General features: G+C 41.4%; 1 protein-coding gene across 7 annotated transcripts in view; it reads left to right on the top strand.

The window, feature by feature from the left end:
* The window catches only part of LOC117221505 (homeobox protein caupolican), a 195,389-nt gene that overhangs the window by 116,157 nt on the left and 57,514 nt on the right, over positions 1-21,718 (top strand). For all 7 annotated transcript variants that reach the window (XM_076523315.1, XM_076523306.1, XM_076523301.1 and 4 more), the window contains exon 3: positions 18,916-19,049. In XM_076523315.1, the coding sequence (XP_076379430.1) occupies positions 18,916-19,049 (134 nt within the window). The remainder of the gene's footprint in view (positions 1-18,915; positions 19,050-21,718) is intronic.

Here is a 21,718-nt window from a genome sequence, read left to right as displayed (position 1 = left end):
GTGCTGTTCGCGTCGATAACGACCGATACTGCGGCCTCTTATCGCCGCTCATTGTCTTCGATCCCTGTCTGTCGAACGCTCTTGCTTCGAGGACAATCGTTTCACGAACATCGTGTTTCTAGAAAATGTTTGATCGCCGATTGACTCTTGGAATTTGTGATTCATAATTGCGATTCGTGAAATAGTTATACAATATAATATATATATATTTTATTTTATAACTAATATATATATTAACTATTAATATATTATATATAATATATATTAATATTAATACTCTATTATATTATACTATTATACTATATATTATATATACTTCTACTATTATTATTATATATATATATATATATATATATATATAATAATTATATATATATATATATATATATATATATATATATATATATATAATAGTTATAATAATAGTAGAAGTATATATAATATATAGTATAATAGTATAATAATAATAATAGTATATATATATATATAATAGTTATATATAATAATTATTTGTTCAGGTCATAAACAAAAGTGCTTCTAATAATGATACTTGAACACAGCTATTCGTAACTGTTTTAATCGAACTCGCATTATTACTATTCGAATATTTCTTTCTTTCTTTTTATACATAGTAGTATTATACGCCGCATCCGCAATACGGTATTATTAGTTAACCGAGAGATTCTTCATTATATTTTGTCGATTAATGTCGTTCCTTTAATGAATCCCAGTCGGTTGTGTATCTTGCCGACGAGGTTTTCTTTTAACGTGGTTATAACTTGTGTTTACGACGAAGAACATTGTATTTCGGGCAGTCTAGAATTAAACGGTCTGTTTTAATTAGTGTATTGCAATCTTCATATATCGGAACGGGTTCATTTATCAATATAGGTGCGAATCCGAATATTTCTCTTGTTTGACTCGCTTGATATTCTAGTCGATTCGTGCGCGTGAAACCGGTTGAAGAATTCAGTTCCAGTTGAATATTTTATAGGATTCGATATTACGCCGATGTTCTCGTACAGATTTCTACATTAGCTTACAATTAGTCATACGTAACCATCGTTGGAAATCGCGTTTAGCAGATTTAGCTTTAAACGAGAGGAATCCCCGATCGGATAATAACGGAACAGCATAATCGATCGATGCTGAATCGAAATTGAATAGAACAGAATTGAATCGCGAGTATATTTCCCTTATAAATCCTAAACGATTTTCGAGGCACTATTTCACGGTGCTTAGTTGTTAAATAACGAACTCCAGTTCCCTCATGCTTGAAGTAGCCGCACCTCATAATTCATCGCGAGAGAAATGTTTTTCGAGAACGATTAATTTTTCTAAACGAGACAGAGCGGGAAGTTCGGTTGACGCTCTCGACGCAACGTATCGATTCGACAAATTAATTTAGATCGGCGATTTATCGCGAACGGAGAACGAGAGCGGCAGGCCGCGCGGACCGAAGGAATGCAGATTTAATGCCCGGCTTAATTTCTGCCATTTCACAGTTCGTTCCGCGGGTTGACTGCGTTTTCAACGCCGGTGTTTAATTGCCGTCGGGATATTTTGTGACACACGGTACGCCCATTATGTCAATGTCCCGCGATAATGTCATTCATAAACCGTTGCCTGCGAGCGGGAACCGAGGCGACGCGGAACGGTGCAGAAGCTGGCGAAAAATTGCGCTTCGATCCAAAAACGCGCGGCTATTTCTGCGACATTCAACGAAACTTCCCAGCCAATCCCGGAATTCTGTGAACAATCACGTTCTCACCATTCTTCTCAGCACCGCCGTGTCAACATCTGTTCGCTGAAAATCTACGCACACAGGACTGAACTATAATCTACGCACAGGACTGAATTTTTTGCAGTACTATCGGTAGCATAATCTTCGCTTTATCGGCAAAGTCTAGCTTGTGCTAACCTTTTGCAATCCTCGGCATTAGTTACATCAATTTCTGCGAAATCGTTCCTCTATATCGTGCTTCGACTACCTTGCCGACCGCCTCAAAAATAGCATGAAATCAAAGCATTTTATTTCATGAAATTTCAATTGAGAAGTTAAGCAGTATGGCATCGATTACACTTTCAAAATTTTACGCACTATGGAACCTAATAAAATTAAGCGGATGTAATAGATTTACGAGCAAATTAATTTTTAAATCTAAGTAAATAACTCCGCCACCTACATATTGGTGACACGACAGTCGAGAAGTTAAGTTTGTCGCGATTTTCCAAGAGCTGCAACTATGACTCGTTCGAATTTGTGGTAAAATAGAGATTCGATAAATGAATCTGGCGTTCACCGACTTCGTCGAATTCTTCTGTTAGATACCAACCACGAAGGGCACTCGACTTCTTGATCTGAGATCGATCCAGATAACATGGCTGTTATTCTAAACAAGATTCCACCGAAACGAATGTTCAAGTTTGTAATGTACGATCTTGATGTTCGCGTGAGCAACGGAAGCATGCTCGAACAACGTGATTATCTTGCTAGCATATTTTATCATTTCCAAAATTTTCGTGTCCTCGCGTTTTTGCGTTAACTCTTTGGGACACGGTGGGATTAAACATGTCCCACATTTTTGAGGCATGGTAATGCATGGTGAGACATTTTTAGATCCCTCTCGAAATATTCCAATAGTGACACGGTAGGACTATTTGTGCCCCACTCTATAATAACAAATTGAATTGAATTATTATTATTTTTTTAAGTTTTTATATTATTATGTGATTATTATTATGTGTATATATAATATATTATTATATATATTATATATATATAATATATTAATAATATATTAATTAATTCTTTGGGGCACAGTATTTCAGAAAATAAAATAAGATAAATCACATAATAATAATATATAAATATATAAGATAAATCACATAATAATAATATATTACATATATATATATTATTATTATGTGATTTATCTTATTTTATTTTCTGAAATACTGTGCCCCAAAGAGTTAATTCGTCGCGCTATGATTTCTTTCGCAGCTATATTGAGAGAGAGAGAGAGAGAGAGAGAGAAAGAGAGATTAGCACATCTCCGTCCCGTATAATTTCTGAAATATTGCGTCACACCCGGTAAACAGGTTGATCCAGGAAAAACGTGAAAACAAATAATAAAGCTCGCGGATCGAATCGGAATCGATCGGAGCACTAGTTATCTCAGCGAAGCGTCGTCTTTTCGGCGAGTTATCTGGTTACAAGGCCGGTAAAGATTTCCAGGTCTGCTATTAAACGTAGCTGGCGTGTCGCGAGAAGTATCTGCGGATCCAGGTTGGCTCGCATGACTCGGTTCCACGGGAAAGAGCCCGGGTTCGCGGGGCATTCCGATCCTCGATATCGCGAAATGCGTTACTTTACGGGCCATTGATAAGCGTAACACACGTAGCACTCTTAATCGCGGACCGTTTACGCTCTTATAATTGGCAGTTACGCGCGGCTCGCATGCGATACAATGTGCCTACACGGGACTCCGCTTCGGCTCCGCTCCGGCTCCGCTCCGACTCCGCTCCGACACCGCTGGGGCGCGGCGGGAAAGAAGTAACACGCCGCGCGGCGCGGAGCGGCGCGGAGCAGAGCGGAGCGGAGCCGAGCCGAGAGAGCAGAGAGCTTCCCCGGACCTTAATATATGTAAACGCGACGCCGGTAAATACGGGCCGCGTCGCGCACGCCGATCTTTATTTTCCCCGAGGATCGTTCTGCCGTCTGGCTGAGCCGAGGTAATGCTCGTTGCGCACGGCGACTAGCATCCTGCGTATAAACGCAACGGTGAACCTGATATATTGGAGCGGGCCCGAGCAAGTCGCGCGAACCTTGCTCGGGGATGATAGCGTTTCGGGCTCAGGACTTATGTATACGGAACATTTGAAAACGCGCTACAATATGGATCCGCTTGGATGCACTCCTCTTCCGTTCGGCTGCTCGACTCTTCGGCGATGCGCTCTTAAGGAAATATGCCCCCGCGATTTATTCGTAGATTGCGCCTCGTCGCTGGAAAAGCGATCGCTAGATTTCATTAGTTCTCTAGGAGTTCTGGCTTTTCTTTCTGTGCGACGGGTGGAATATTGCTGCGGTTGGATTGTGAATTGTGAAAGGTTTGCAACGCGACTCGCACGGAAATTTTTCTGCTCTTCTGTAACCTCTCGTCTTTGCATTATCTTCAGTTACAGTGATCAGAATTTTTTCGATTGTGATCATTTGTTAGAAGAGAAAGAAAATTCGTATTTATCGTGCGCCTACATTTCATGTTGAAATATTGCCGCATCTGGATACAGTGAATTTTGTAGTATTCGTTCAAGTTAAATGGGAGACCAACTTACCCGAAAATCTGTACGATACGTACACTACCGAACATCTAATATAAATGCTGACAGGTGATATGCTTAACTTGTGAAGTTTAATAATTTTTCAAATGAAGTTAGTGAAATGATTATTAGTAACTGATTATTAATAAAATGGTTTATTTTTGTACAGACGATAAGCTTATATTGGATTGTTTTCAAGTTACAGTTACAGTTCTTGAAAGTTTTAAAAGCTCGCGTCAATATTTTTACCTAATTCGATCCACAGTTTTAAATTGCCAATGTCGACAAATTCAAGCTTATTCAAATGAACGTATATATCTGATCAAAACGCGTAAAATGATATGAGAAATAATTATATCATCTAAAATATAGTACAATAAAATCTAAATCTAGTAAGTCTAAATATAGTAAATATAACTAGATCTAAAATATAAAATATAATAACTAAATATAATAACTAAATAATAATATAATATAATATTTCGCAATACAGTTTGGGCACAGTTTTACTATAAAAATTTTATCAATATAGTCTCTTAATAAATATTGGACACGTTGCTCTATAACAATAAAGTGTTCGAGAAACATAATAATGAACAAATAAAGAGAAAATATCTGTACGCCATTTCGGCGAGACTCGCAAATATGCGCGTGTCCGGATACTTTTGAACCGTAGTGTACCTGTATCGCGTTCTTCGAGGGCTCGAATCTTAAGTAAGGGCTGAAATGTAGTTGCCCATAGAATTCTAAATGGTGCAAGACTTGCTCAAATGTCTTAATGAACGGCTTACATAAAACCCTACTCTGCCCATCATTAGGGGTAGAAATTAACCCCTTGTTGTACAATATCGTGTCAGACTTGTTCGGAAGATTTGAAACAGGACCTACAAAGCATACATGCTGTTCGAAATAAAATTCTAATAATCGTAAGTTATCTGTCTCGTTTAAGAATTTATTATATGAAATTATTATGAATATTTTAATTATTATATTATATTATAATTATTGAATTTATTATGAATATTTATTATAAACGAGAGCGAGAATCAACGGAGCTGCGCAAGAAAAATGGCAGTGCAAGAGGTTAATGTTAGGGTACGAATATTGTTGTATCTAGAGATTCGTATCCTGTAGAAGGTTCTGGGGTTAGGGCAAAAAAATTCCAGAGTCGCGCCCTGGTCGGGGTTATTAGTTGACCAGGGTTAGGCTATCGACACTCGAGGAATGCCATTTGTCGTGAGACGGTGCGTCGAACGTCATAGCTTTGCACCTTTATCGCAATAAATTGCAGGCGACCGGCCAGCCCTTCGAGGAATTTCAGCGGCCGTCCTGCAATTTCGTGCACGCGACGATCCGCCGCGGTGACCGCGCGACCAGCCACATTGGAATGTCATAAGCGTCTGGTCACTGGGAATTTTGAGAATTTTGACGAGCCACCCTAGCCGGATCTTCCTATCAAAACAGAGTTCCGAACGCCGTTTCATTATTTCAACCCCTCGAAGCTTCGAGAAAATTTTTGATGCGTTCGTCTGTTTTCTCTGCGAACACTGTAAGAGCCGACGCGTTCGAGACGTTGCTAAAAATGTAACGTCACGAATTTGGAAACCGGGGTCCAAAGTACGCGCACGGTCGATCGGAAAGCTGCGCGCAATCGTGCGAACATAGTTGTCGCACGCGTCACTCGCCGCGCGAACTAATCTTATCGGCGAGGGTGAAGTTATTAGTAACGTCTATCGAATATAACGTAATCTTATCGTCGCCGAGATATATATATTAGCTGCAAAGTGAAATAAAATGTTGTTGCGGCTGATAACGAATGGCTATTTCCATTTCTATCGTCGCAGATGTTCAGCCGCCAATGACGTTCTTCAACCCTGATCGGAACCTTTCGAAACCTTTCTCCACCTTTCGGAACCTTTCGGAACCTTTCTCCACCTTTCTTCAAACAAAAACTAAGTAAATTCTCCCCAGCTGACGCTCAGATTGTACACAAAACTTTGGGAAGAGGAGATACGATTATTCGAGCGTTGCGGCTCGTTTTTATAGTTATCGATTGTCAACAACTATAAAAACGAGCCGCAAGGCTCGGATAATCATATCACCTCTTCAATCTAAGCGTGAATTAGGGAGTAATTACCAAATGAAATCATTCAATAGTGCTGAGCAGAGACACTCGATTCCAAGCCCATGCTCTAACTTTCTCCTCTTATTCCATTTTCTACAAAATGATAGCATAGCACACTTCTTATGCAATGCAAATAGAAACTCTTTTCATTGCACAGTGGCCTGGAAATTCATTTTATGTGGCTACAATTATTTCAGCATTGTTCCAAGGTTCAAGGTTATGTCAAGGTTTAGTAAGTTGATCGTTGAATTTGTCTAACATTTTTTTGAGAAGCCCTCTCTTAGAGTTAAGATACAATTAAATAATTGAAATATACTTATCAGCAAGCATCAAAATATAATGTAATTATATTCATTTGCATAACCTGGTCTTCAAATTAGTACTATTCATTATATAATAATGTAAAAGGAGGAATATATTAAGGTTCTGAAACTCTAACAAGATACCATCTTTGTAGCAAACAAAAATTCTTCTAAATCCAGAAACTCAAAAATTGGATTTTTGCCACGGGATCTCGTTTACCAGACTACTATGTACTGTAGATGATAGAAAAAATTATTTACGCTATTAGAAGCATTATTGTACCGCAAAGATGATCAGAATGTAATTATGTAATTTTAGATCACTTAAACATTATAAGAGTAGAATATTTATTGTGGTACATGATGGTACATTTATTTTTTCCACTCAGTGACACAATTCTTCACAATTATCTATCTATTAGCTATCTCAACCTATTCTTTTACCTAACATAAATTTCATAATAATTAAAGTGTAAATAAATAGATTAAGTGAGAACAAGTACGGGAGAGAGTGGGAGTGCCGCTCGAAGCGATCGTATAATACAGAGAAGCGTCAGAAATCGAAGCAGATTGGCAAGTAGTCAGATCGGAAAAGAGCGAACGATTTTCCCGAAGGAAACGATCTAAGAAACGTGAGCAAACTCGATTGGTGAGAATGGCGAAGGTTCTCGACGCCACCCCCCACCCAGGTTTTCTCACTCGTGAATTGTTGCCGCTCCCCGCGACCCTTTGTGCCCGGCTGCGGATCGTTAAATAGGAAGCACGTGCTTCCGACGATTCGAGCGGCGGCGCCGTCGTTTCGACGAGCATTATAATATAATAAGAATCGGATTAGCATTGAATGAAGTGGGTGGCGCGAGAGATAGCGGGGGAGAACGATAAAGAGACCAATAAAAAGGCGGAGGCTCTTTAAGGCTAGCACGGTGGTCCTTGTTCAACGAAAAGCCCAACCGGCCGAATAAATAACAAAAACTCCCCACCCTCTCTCTTTTCGAAGAATCACTCCTCTCGCCCGCTTTCTCTCTTTGTCTCTCTCTCTCCCTTCGAAGAACCACTCCTCTCTTCCGCTTTCTCTCATTGTCTCTCTCTCTCTCTCCCTCTTTCTCTGTCTTTCTCTCTTTCTCTCTCTCTTTCCCTCTTTCTCTCTCTCTTTCTCTCTTTATCTCTCTCTTTCTCTCTTTGTCTTTCTCTCTTTGTCTTTTTATCTCTCTCTTCCGCTTTCTCTCTTCCTCTCTCTTTTTTCGAAGAATCACTCCTCTCTCCCGCTTTCTCTCTTTGTCTCTTCCTCTCCCTCTCTCTCCCTTCGAAGAACCTCCCCCCTCTTCCGCTTTCTCTCTTCCTCTCTCTCTTTCTCTCTCTTTTTTCGAAGAACCACTCCTATCTTCCGCTTTCTCTCATTGTCTCTCTCTCTCTCTCTCTCTTTCTTTGTCTTTCTCTCTTTATCTCTCTCTTTCTCTCTTTGTCTTTTTATCTTTCTCTTCGTCTTTCTCTCTTTGTTTCTTTATCTCTCTCTCTTCGTCTTTCTCTTTCTCTCTCTCTCTCTCTCTCTCTCTCTCGATTCTTTTCGGCGATCTCAAGAACTATGGTTTTCCGACGAGCGGCGCGGCGTCCGCGCGAGAGTGCTCTCTACGGCTTCATCATCGCCTGCGTCGATACTCACCCCCTCTCGGGGACGACGTTAATTAAATTATTACGGGACAACTGGCGGCCGAAGCTTCAAACTTTCGCCCTGAAGCGGAGGTCTCGCGTGACGATCCCCTTCGCCTTTCTACTCGGTCAACTTCAACCAGGACTCTCTGTCTTTTGTCGCTGTCCGTGGATCGAGCCGCGCGGAACGACTTTTCCGCCCGAGAGTTTCCGAAGTGTTTGTTCGCCGAAACTTTCCGCCGCGGCTGCGCATACTAATTGAGCATCCACGGCCAGGCCCGCCTCGGGGAAACTCGGCCGCTTGTTTAGAATTATTTTCCAGAAATGCACGGCCAACTTTCCCCGAGAACCGGCTGCAGTACCGTCTTACGGGTGGATCTCGCTCCACGATACGAACACGTTAATTAACCCTTTAAACGCGCGGTCCCTACGTTTGCCATCGTTGGCTGTTCTTTCCTGTAAATGAACAATAATGTCTACGGCAATTTCGGAAAAGAAAAGGTCCAGCAGATTTTTACTGAGAATGACTCGCCAACTTGTTACTTGAATCTGTACAATATATGTCACTTTGAAATTTTGTTGTATTTTTCATTTGCTCACGATCGGAATTTGCAACTGAAGATTGGAGAAAATTCTGTGATGCACTGTTTCATACCTGGAATGCGCCAGAGAGCAGAACTTCGCGAGTCCTTTTCTGTTGCTTAGAGAACTGTTGGAAAAATCGTAAAATTTAATCACGTAGAAAAGAAACAATAATTATCGTCGTGGATTTTGAGAATCCAGCTCTTACATGGATAAGTGAACTATGTTCCATTTTGTTACTGCGATAAATATACGCAATATAGGAAATTCGCGATAAGCTATATATAATATATAATATAATATAATATATATAATATATATATATATATATATAAACTATATAACTATATAACTATAACTATAACAATATAACTATATAACTATTTATATATAAACTATAAGCTATATGTATATAATATTTAAAATGGGAAGATTCAGTTAATGAATAATGAAACGACAGAAGAGCACGCGATTAAATATAAATGGAGTAGAAAGATAAAGCTTCGAATTCTGTCGTATCTGATTTAGAGCTCGCAAATGAAGTGGAAATTTTATGATATTCATCCAGTGAATCTATACAATTGACTTAACCGTTCAATGTCCTTTGTGGTCTCTCGTGTGTGTGTGTGTGTGTGTGACCCATGACCCTATCCATATTTTCTGCACACTGATTTTCTCTACACTCGAACTTCAACTTCTTTCAAATGTTTGAATATTGTAACATTAATCTACTATTTCGGTAAACTTACAATATTTTTAGATGGCGTCGAGTACCTTCGCCATTCTCACCAATCGAGTTTGCTCACGTTTCCTAGATCGTTTCCTTCGGGAAAATCGTTCGCTCTTTTCCGATCTGACTACTTGCCAATCTGCTTTCGATTTCTGACGCTTCGCTGTATTATACGATCGTTTCGAGCGGCACTCCCACTCTCCCGTACTTATTCCCATTTTATCTATTTATTTACACTTTAATTATTATGAAATTTATGTTCGGTAAAAGAATAGGTTGAGATAGCGTAAGTGTTAATTGTGAAGCATTTTTAATACAAGGCGTGCTATCATTTAAGGATTAATTTGGCATTCCACTGTCAGATAACATTCTTGATTCGCCAAATCGCGGGAATCGCCTATCGCTTCTAACTTCTAAAAATCCGTATTGTTTCAGAAAAATTCGCAGTGCGAAGCTAAAATTCGAAACATCCGCGCAAGTATCGCGACTGCAGTCACCCCCTCCCCTAACCGAAGGTTTCGCACCCCTCCACGAGCATCCACGCGAAATAACGATCGCGGCGTCGCGAGTGTCGAATCGTTCCGCTGTGCAAAAAAAAGAAAGAAAGAGCCTGACACGAAGAAAGGGAAGGGGGGGAGATGACCGAGCGGTATCGTTCTATTTGAAAAGAGAGAGAGAGAGAGAGAGAGAGAGAGAGAGAAAGAGAGAGAGAGAGAGAGAGAGAGAGAGAGAGAGAGAAAGAGAGAGAGAGAGAGAGAGAGAGAGAGAGCGGTTATTCGCCCACGAATCTACGGTTAATCGAATTGATACGAGTCCACCTACTCGTTTAATAATTTCGCGTGTCGTCACGTATCCGACGGCGTGCGTGCCGGTCACAGAGCGAGCCTGATCCGCCGATACGGGCCCGGCTCGTGCACGTGCCCGTCCAATAATCAGTCGCGACATCTCTGCCGATTGATATTGTACGGTGTGACGTCCTGCGCTGCGACAAAAACGCGTCGCCGACCGATAGCGTCACGACAATTTACGGAAACTCGAATCCCCTGATTGCAACAAATGCTTCCCCGCGATCGCGTTCGCAGAACCATGCTCGGTACCTGCCACACGAAAATGCGGTTCCGAACCTGTGCTGCGTGTCACGATCGATCGATAATCCCGGGTATCAGTTTTTAATCGTGATCGCACACATTTTTATCGTGCGCATTTTTATTTCGACGTTCGATCACGAAACCGCTCGACCCTATCATGTGCCAACGACTGGATTGTAAATTTTCTGCACGTACGGCTGAAATTCGGAACAAGGAGAAAAACGTTGTTAAAATTTGAAAATGATGGTGCAAGCGATATTTTCGATTTTGGGAACGTTTCTGCCTTCTCTTCCGGAGACCCTTGAAGGTTTGGGACGGTTGTATATTTTCTGGCGAAGAAAATAAGTGGAACGAAATGCGAGGATGCGCTTTGCGCACGTCCACTTGGGACTTTCCTATTTTTTTTCTGGAGACGTTTTCCACGTCGAAGGCACCGAGGGCGGTTAGTCTGCAGCTGTACCTTGGCACGAAACCGTCTTTGGATATTCTCTATCGCGCAACGTTTTAGATTTCATCGCTGAACCCTTTTTTCCGGGTTCGATCAACGATATACTCGCCATCCATCCTGCAACGGGAAGAATTTGTTTTCCATTTAATCCCTTTTTCATGAAAATGATGCGGGATCTTTCTATTTTGTATCCGGACTCGCAGTCTATGTATTAACCATTTCTTCATGACGAGTATGATCGTTAAAAAAAGAGGATAAATAAGAGGCGTTGAAGAGGATACATGTACTTTGATATTCTTGATTAAATTATATATTTTATGAAATGGTTAATTTTGGGAAGCGGACATTAATATCGCTAGTATTATAATAATTAGTTGATTTAGTAGTATTTGATTTAGAAGTATTATAATATTATAATATTAATATTATTATTACAACATTATAATATTAATATTATTATTATAATATTATAATATTATTAATTTAGAAGTATTATAATAATTAGTTGAAATATTAACCAGTACCACTTCGGTTCGGGAATTGAATTAAATTTGAATTCAACGAACCCAGAATCTCGGGCAAAGTTCAACCATTATTTCGTTATTTACATCTGCTGACAGCAATCCACATGGCCGAGAACAAATTCTCTATTAGCTAGCACACAACTCGGCGTCCCATAAGTGCCTTCCGCAACGTGTTTTCGAAATCTCATTGTGCCTCGAAGTCAAAGCTCGGAAGATCTCGGTTGATAGTTAGAAACACTCCCAGCAAAAATTCGTCAGTGACCGGGCCAATCCCGTGGCACGAAGGTTCATCGCATCGGGGAGGGTCAGTTTGCTGAGAAAGCACGATGCGCACGCTTATTGCTACCTTAATGCACCCCGGCTCGCATAATCGGCTGCTGACCGAGCCGCGTTCTGCAGTCGTAACAATAGTCCGAGGCGTCGACGCTGGACCACCCGTGGCTCGCCATTAAAGTCGCTGCCGAGCAAAGGGCACTCGGCGAAGAGGAATCGGAAGTCAGAAAAAGAGGACGATGCTCTCTCTCTCTCTCTCTCTCTCTCTCTCTCTCTCTCTAACTCTCTCTGTGTCTGTCTCTGTCCTTCTCTCTCTCTCTCTCACTGCCTCTCTCTCTCTCTCTCTCTCTCTCTCGGTCTCTGTCTCTGTCTCTCTCTCTCTGTCCCCTGCTGCAACCGAAAACGCATGGGCAAGACGAAAACGAAAAATAATAGAAGAAAAAAGGAGGAGAAAACCGAGGGGACAGCGAGGAGGGGGTTATTCGGAAACCGAGCCAAAGAGCTGGGCCCCGGTGGGAATTAAGAGTCGAGGGGCACCGGAGAAGAGGCCGCAGTCGACGCCGATCTTTGTAATGCGAAACTTCCTGGCGCCAAACGCCTCTAAGCCTCCGCTCTAATAATATCCCATTGTGCTACCATTAGCCAGCGAGGGCACGCTGCCGACGCGTCGCACAGTGGGGCATTTACCCGGAAAACGCAGAAAAAAGTCATTTTATAAAAATATCCCCATAATGAAAGATACGTTCGTTAATCGTTAATTGAACGTGTATAGGTCAGGGATGGCCAAAGCGTCGACCGTGTAACTATTCCTAGTCGCCCGCCTGTCTGATATTATCTATGTTTATTTTGAATTTTAACTTTTTTTCGCTTTAAATTAATACTTTTCTTATGATCACTTAACACTTATGATGTTGGTAGACCGCCGCCTATAATTTAGAAAGACAGGTCGCCGTAGTGATCAAAAATTTGTCCACACCTGGTATAGCTATGATGTCCACATATATATATGTCCACATATGCTATTATTTTTTGTACCATTTGTTCATTTCGAACACGACCATGCAGCTTCAATTTATTATTTTTTTTATTATTATTACTTTATTCATTTGAATTAAGCGATGAGTGACAATTTAAATTAAGTCTAGAGTCACGTCTGATTAAATATATTCAATTTTTATTTCATTTTTTTAATTATTTTTTGAGAGATGTAGTGTTCGTTTTGGTCACATTTTAAAGGCTAAACTTTTACCTTTTTGTTGAGAAAAAATTGACTGCTTCTAGGCGCTATTGCATTAGTTAAAGAGATTTTGATTATACAATATAAGAAAGGTTGGAGATAAATGCCACATTTCAGCCGGAAAATCTTTCTTACCGCGTCCTCGAGATAAATGCCCCACCGTGCGCCGCACCGCCTTGCGCAGCTTTTCGCGCCTCGCCTTTCTCTCTTTTTTCCTCGGGGGCCGGTCTCTCTTCCGCCCCGCGCCGAGCCCGGCACGACGTCTTTCGATGCGCTTTGTAGCGACACCTCGAAACATCGACTGACTCGGCGCGACGCCACGGCCTGCACATCCGGCCGAGACTGAGCTCTGTCTGCGTTCCCTCGTTAGCAACCGACTCTCCTGCGATGCTCCTTTTACCCTGATGCTCGTCAGCGAAAGTGTCCTTCGGAGAGAGCCACCCTCCGCCTCCGGGGAGGTCCCACGCAGACAAAAGAATGGAAAGTGAACGACTGCTCCGAATTCTGCTGCGATGACTGATTTTTCTGGGAACTTGTACAGTAGATGCTTGATGGAGTATGTTGTGTTCGAGTGAGAGAGAGATTTCTATAAATATGATGCGTTCTTGTCCCGAACGAAGTATTTCAAAGTGCTCTTTTAAACTGCTTTTGTTTTTATGAACGAATTCTGCGAGCGTGGATGACGTGAATAAATCTGTGACAGAAATCTGAAGATTTGAGGGAAAATGACGTATATACAGGGTGTCCCAAAAACGTCTCGCAATCTGGAAATAGGGTAATCCTGAGGTCATTTGAAGCAAGTGTTTCCTTAGCGAAAATGCAATCCACGGCTTTGTTTACGAGTTATTAACAAAAAACACTGGCCAATGGGAGGCGAGCTCCACTGGCGCGAGGCGGCCCAATCAACGAGCGCACGAAGCCCAGTTGCGCTTATTAGCTCGGTCGTCTCGCGCCAGTTGATCTCGCCTCTCATTGGTCACTATTTTTCGTTGATAACTCGTAAACGAAGCCGCGGATTGCATTTTCGCAGAGGAAAAAGTTACTTCGAACGACTTCAAGAACCCCTCATTTCTCGCTTATACAATAATTTTGAGACGCCCTGTATACAAAGCTTATATGGAAGCTCTTGATCAAAATTTTGAAGATGACGCGGCGAAGAAAAGTTTCGAACATGATGCGGCGAGGGCAGAGATCGAAGATAAAACAGAGCTCGAGCATTAGCCAGGTGTGAAATAATGCGTTGCAGGTTCTCGGTTGTTCGCTGAGAAGATAATGAAATAATGTTGGTATAGAATATAAAAAAGCTTCATAGAAATAGGCTTTAGGCAAACGAAGAGTTAACTCTGCGATGAGATGCGACGTCTTTTAAATAGACTTGCCATAGTTTTCTATGCGATAAAGTAGGTACATAACGATCGTTGCAAGAAGATCGTAACCACGTTATAGTATAACCTTTTCTAATAGTACAAAGACATTACCGGTTACTGAATATGTATATCTGTAAAATAAAGTTATATTTATATTCCACTTATAACGTAAACAATGATAAGTAATGATTGTAACAGTAACAGTAATAATAACGAGAATAAGTCTAATCAGAACTAAAGTAATGTGGTAGGATGTAACAGAATAGGTCGTGGGTTTCGATACAGAGAAGAATAGGCTTGGTTATGGCTAAGTGGGCGTGGCTTCGGCGCTCTTCCTCCCGACGCAGCAGTGCCGCTCAGGACAATTTGTGCCAACAAGATTCTATATTGTACAAAGTTGCAAGATTTTATACACTCATGCATTCGAAACATCTTTCTTCAAGTTCTCGCACCTTCCTATCCGTCCTTGGCCGCTGTTCTGGCAACGGACTCCGAGAAAGTTTGCGCGGTAGCTAAGCATACTTCATTTTTGGATTTAAACTTTCCACTTTGCATCGACTGCCATGAATATTCTGGTTTGAACTGCTGCTCGTTTGAGTCAGATTATGCAGTACTATTCTATATTATGTAAAAATTCCGTTCAGAGTGTAGGGAATAAGTGGAATATAAATATAACTTTATTTTACAGATGTGCATATTCAATAAAAATTCAGTTCAAAGTGTAGGGAATAAGTGGAATATATATATAACTTTATTTTACAGATGTGCATATTCAATAACCGGTAATGTCTTTATACAATTAGAAAAGGTTATACTATAGAAAAGGTTATGCGATCTTCTTGCAACGATCGTTATGTACCTACTTTTTCGCATAGAAAACTATGGCAAGTCTGTTTAAAAGACGTCGTATCTCATCGCAGAGTTAACTCTTCGCTTGCCTAAAGCCTATTTCTATGAAACTTTTTTGTTACCACAGTGACCTAACCCAGACCTCGCAATCTATAACATTCTATTGAATTAAGAACGATTTTTAAGTAGCAATCTTAAAGATACCAGCATCGAATGATCTCTGATAGATTTTCAGTATCTTATATAAGTCTAGCAGCGAATCTGGAAAAGACTCTCAAAGACAGCGTTCGACATGGTCGATTGTTGTTCTTCCTGGGTCCAGGACTCGTGGGTGTAGCGCGATTAACGAATCGTCAGTCATTCGGCGATGGTTTGATTGATCCGCGCATTCCTGACCCCGTTGCGCGTTCTGGTCGCGAGAGATCGTCGTTTCAGATGATGGATCGACCGATTTTAATTCGACAGGGTATTTGCATAAATTGCGTCACGGCTGAGAGTGGGACGCCGCAATCGAGGGACGCGTTCGGGTTTGAGGAACGCTTGTGCCAACCTCGTATCGCGTGGGACTGTGTCTTACAAATTGTACAGGTCGTTACACATACCATTAACTTCCAGCGAAGGCAATTTAAACTTGATTACTCGTAAACCTTATCCGTGAATCACAGAATTTCATTTTTCCTGGTTGTACTCCATGTTGCAGCAATCGCTGCGGTCTCGATATTTGTTACGTGAAATCGCGCCATCAGTTTTGAAACATTGTGTGTACGGAATGATCAGCTATGTGAAATCGTGAATAACCGTTTCGTTGTACCTTGTTTTCAAGTTAATAACCAGTTGGTTGTCATTGACGAGTATACTCGGCATAACACGGCTAACTGGTTAAAAAGCATATATGCTTTGATATTCTTGATTAAGTTATATATTTTATAAAAGTGTCGTATTTAAATCAAATATGAAGAACATTAAATATATTCAGTATAATTGGCTAACTGGTTAAAAAGGATATATGCTTTGATATTCTTGATTAAATTATATATCTTATATATATAAAAATGTTATATTTAAATCAAATATAAAGAACATCAAATATATTCGGTATAATTGCAGTAACTTGTACACTTTTCAAAGAAACACTCTAGTCGCACTCTAAATTCAAAGCGTTTTAGTCAAAATCCAAAACATTTTAGCTCTAAATCCAAAGCATTTTAGCTCTAAATTCAAAGCAGTTCTTCTGAACTGCAGCATCTCCATTTTATATAACTTGTGCATCTTGAATTTTGTGACTCATACAACAGTCACACTTTTGACAGATTTTTAAATGATTTTGGAACGCGATATTATAACAATTTTTAGCGGTGTCTCAGAGACCATCGGGGCGTTGCACTCGTGTGCAAGGGGTTAACGATTGAAATGACGAGCAGCACCGCATGAACCAGTTCTTGGTCTCTATCTTTTGCACAGTGTGTCTGCAGTTTGCTGATCTAGGCGCGCCATTGTCCGTGGATGAGAGAACTCTTCAATCGTCGGTAACTTAAAACCAAAATCCACGTTCCTGATTTTTGTCTGCACGGTGGAATCGCACCACGAAATATACGACGGTTAGCGGAACCGCCAGCCGTGTAAGTCCTCGCCAGCCAAATTTCGAGCACTTGATACGCATGAGCAGATGTTTCGAGATTTCTTCAGAATTCGAGACTCGCCTGACGGTTCTAGGGTTCTGTGAGCGATCGCACCGCCGACTATCGACACTGTTCGCTGGCAAGTCTCCTGACAGCGATTTTTCGCTTGTCGACGAACGCGCGGAGGTATCGAGAACGTTTGCGCGCGTAGAATTCTAAACAAACGGCGCGCATTCTTGCGGCCCGCGTTGTACATATCCGCGGAGGATGTAGATACAGCTGTAGGATCGTGTTAGCAGACGATTAGGCGATGTCGCAGCAGGAGCTACATTCTTGGTGACGGTCGTCGTTCGCGGTCGGCCTCTGTCCGTTGTTCGGAATCGTGTTCTAGCGAAATCCGCGCCGCGGACACGCGATCCGACGGAATTAAATAGAACACCGGAATACCGAGTATTTTTGTCGCCGATCGCGACGATGCCGGCCGCAAAAACATGTTGAAAGACACACGTCGTGTCGCGTGACGTCCTCGATTCTGTTCTCATCTCCTGCGAGGTTACTTTCGGCCCGCCTCTGTTTGGAAACACAATCGAAATAGACACGTAGATATCTCTGGTCTGCTGAATTTTACACGAACCCGCGATTTTTCCTAATGGGAAGTGACGGCAGACTCGAAGACACGTTAATTCGTTGTAAATCGAGTAACATCTTTTATACGACAGGGGCTGAATCTGTCGTCTGCTCGTTACAAGTACAATTGATATTGTTTGGTTTACGTCTGTAGAATATTGTTAACAACCTGGTAAATAATGCGTGTACCACTGGAATCATTAACTTCAATGCTCCGATACGTTTGTATAGAACTACTGCGCTATTTAAACTTCGGTTCGTTAACACCGAGAGTCGCTTAACAGAATCTTTTTATTCGCAAATAGCTACTGCGGCAAGGTGGACACCTTTTTGCCCAGATTCCGGAGATGTTTAAGAAAACAAACTTATCGCGTAGTAGGTAACACATGATCGATTTCCTTTTTTTTTTTTTGTAACTGCAAGCGAGCTATATTCTATACGTTCTCGATCGTAAATAAAATTAAAAAAGGTAGAAAATCAAAGCATCGAACCACAAATTTGAGCGCAGCACGAAATTTACTTTTGAGAAGCTTTACTTTTAGTCGTCGCAGGAGCCTATCTGATTAATTGTGCAATCAACCAATATTTCAATACGAAAATTTTCTACAATATCCAACATAAGATAATTATATAATAACAATAATAATAATAACAATCTACTACAGTCTCCAACGCAAAGTATTCGAAGAATTACGATACAAAATTTTCCATCTTATATATATATATAATCAGCCAAAAACTTATCTTTTTAAAATTTATCTATTCAATCTATTTGTGTCAAAATGTTCAGATTTTAACACTAAACTTACCGTATCGGTCGAAACGACCGGTTCAACAATTTACATTTTACATTCTAAAGTTATCGAGATTATAACGAGTCAGAAATTAATCGAAGCACGCGCTTGTAATGCTTACAAAACAATTATGTCGGACAGCTTTAGTACCCGGTAGGTTAATTGTTGAATGAAGATTGTAAATATAAGAGCACACGGCATAATTGATTGGAACGAGGGTGAATGCGATAATGGTATGATAATGAATTTCCTGGCAACGAGAAGGTTAGCCCTCTGGATGCGGTAGAACGCGATGATGATAAGTAACTTTTCGAATTAGAGGGCGGCTGGTTATACAATTTTCACCCTCGCCCATAATAATCAATCGGTCGATCGCGTTGCAGGGAAATCCGTACGGATTGAAGGACACGACGGGGATGGGCATGACGGCGGATATGGGTGCTGCATGGGGCACGGCCGCCCTTCAACCTGCTGCCACGGGTTACTACCCCTACGATCCAACCCTGGCCGCCTACGGGTAAGTTTATCACCAGGTTTCATGGTCTCTCGGCTCCATTAGATTAAACCACCATCCGCGTTCTCTGCTCTGTCTGTATCTCTCTTCCTCGTACATACACTCGTGCACACACACGCATACGCGCGTATTACACACACCCTTTAACCCGTCGACGGCGGTGCTCAGTGCCGCCATTAAAACAAGAGTCACGATCTCGTACTCGCTACACATATCCCGTCAGGAATGGTTATCGTTATCGCGAATCCGTAATATCTTCTATCCCGGGCCGCGTAACCGGAGTGCCACACAATTTTAGCCCGTTGAAGCTTATATGGGGAAGACGATTGCCGTTTCTGGCTGACGGTCGCGTTCCGAACGACCTGTAAAAGAGAAATATTCCTATTTCGCCCGATCGTTCCTCCTGGATGTTCGTCTTGACGTCGAGGTTGCGCGACGGCCACCAATTACTCTTTCGAATGACTTACGAGGGAATTTCGCCCTTTAAAACGGAAGTGCACTCTGCTATATCTTTTCCTTAGGCACGGATATCGCTTTAAAAATGATTAATATACGCCGGAAGCACTCGCGAAAGTCTATACGTGCTCGTCGAGCTCGGAGAGTTCGTTGAAATAACCCGAAGGACATTTTTCTGTGCAACGTCGATGGCTGGATCGCGCATTTTATACGTTCACGACGAAATTGAACAGCTGCATTTAACGCTAAACCTACCGAGCCTCTAAAACTGACCGACGTGTGTTGCTTTCGAAGAATTACAACACTGAATTTATTGCGATCTTATGCTAGTTTTTCTTATAGCGTCTGCTTAACCCTGCCGTTTTTCTTACTTGCGTCTCGCGTTCGCATCCCTTCGGGTCATAGCGACCCGAGGAACAAAAAAAGGCGTTTTTTCTTCGTATGTTTCGATTAATTTGTTCGATATTATATTCTATATGTAAGAAATATTATGTTTATTCACTGCGTGTAACGATTTTCAAATATGTAAATATCGTATAAAGTATAAATTAATTTAAATTAAATTTAAATTTCATTTCGGGTCATACAGGCCCAAGGAGAACAGCAAAATTCAATTGAGAAGATCGATCAATCGTTTCCTACGATTGAAAGAGTTTTTCATCAAATTTCAAGAGATTTAAAAGAAAAATGTGAAACCGGCACGGTGGGTTTAGTTATCAAAATACTAGAAAAATGTGAAAAAATGTATGCACATGAATATATTATTGTCAGTTTATCAAAATTATTAAAAAAAGGAACCTGTTCGGTTCGCCACTCTCTCGCAATTGGTAGAGAGTATGTCGCACGAGGACTTCGTAGCGCTGGAGATTCCAAATTCCAGCGACTCGCGCGAAATAAATTTTCGTATCCCGAAAGCACAGTCGGAACTGGCTGTCGAGACCAGCCGGGACAATGTGCGTAAAAGTCAGCGATACCATGATCGCCTCCGGAGACAGAGTCCGCTTAATCTCATTCGTTCCCGTCAGGCTTTAAAACTGCGCGACGCGACGCGACGCGACGCACGCTCAGTCAAGGTAGGCGACAATTAATCCATAAGAAGGGTGACGAGCAAACCGGATGCTCGTTCTTCCTGCTCGTGGATAAGAGTTACGAGGGTGCTGTCAACACGAGGACCCTTGTACTTCATCTTGCCGTAGGGGGTAGGGGCGTCGGGGACGGGGGTGCGGAAAGGCGGCGGCGCGGGGGCGTATCGACGCCGTTGAAGAGGTCGTCACTTAGGACGATACAGGCGCGCGTACACACACGTAGCCGCGCGTAACACACGTATACACGCACACCGATCTCGTAAACATTGTATCGGAGAGCCGGTAAGTGATTCCCGTTGCTATATTCCGCGGGCGCGCGTATTTTCGTTACGGATCCGGGTCTGTTTTGATTAATAATGGCAGCGCGGACAAAAAAGCTGACGGCCGAATTTACGACGGGAATTTATTTCCGTGGCGCTGGACGCCCGACACGCTGGATCGCGATACGCCGGCGATATATCAAAATCTGCCAGAACAAGGGAACGATCGTTTATCGGGCCGGAATTAAAATTTTAAAGAGAAGACGGAACACCGCCGCGCTCGTTCCCTCGTTCGATCGTTTCGAATACCTCGAGTAGCCTGTTCTTCTGTATTCGCGATCGGGGAGGCTCGAAACCAATTTTCTGCATAAAGAAATGGATTTTAGAAAGAAGGTTGATTCTTGTTTCGAGTAGCGTTACGTGTCACCGTCGTCGGAATCATTCTAAAAATATTTTCAGGTATGCAGTTTAAGGCTGCGAACTAAAATATCCGCAACGCGTTCAGGAAACTTGTTTCGTTGCCATTATTGTGCAATATTTGTACATTTTTTGATGTTTTAACTGTTTTATAGTCCAAACATAAGTGTCCGAATCAGAGAAATTTGTGCTGCAATATATAAAGTTCTATTCACTTCGCGTGTGATTTTAGTAGACCGAAAATGATACAAGAAGGTATTTCATCGTCTTAAACATTTCACTTCGCAATTTTCTAAACATCCTTGCACGTCGCTAGTGCATGAAGAGACACAGTTCAACCATTCAATTCTGCATTTGCACGGTTTTGATTTAACGCGGTCTAGAAAAATATATTCAGTTTTTATTTTACGCGATTTCATTTGATCTAGCACGGTTTAAAAAGAATAATTATTTC

This window comes from Megalopta genalis, chromosome 1 (assembly GCF_051020955.1).
Source record: "Megalopta genalis isolate 19385.01 chromosome 1, iyMegGena1_principal, whole genome shotgun sequence".
NCBI lineage: Eukaryota > Metazoa > Arthropoda > Insecta > Hymenoptera > Halictidae > Megalopta > Megalopta genalis.
The sequence above is the reverse complement of the archived record's forward strand: the minus strand, read 5'-3'. Positions and strand labels throughout refer to the sequence as shown.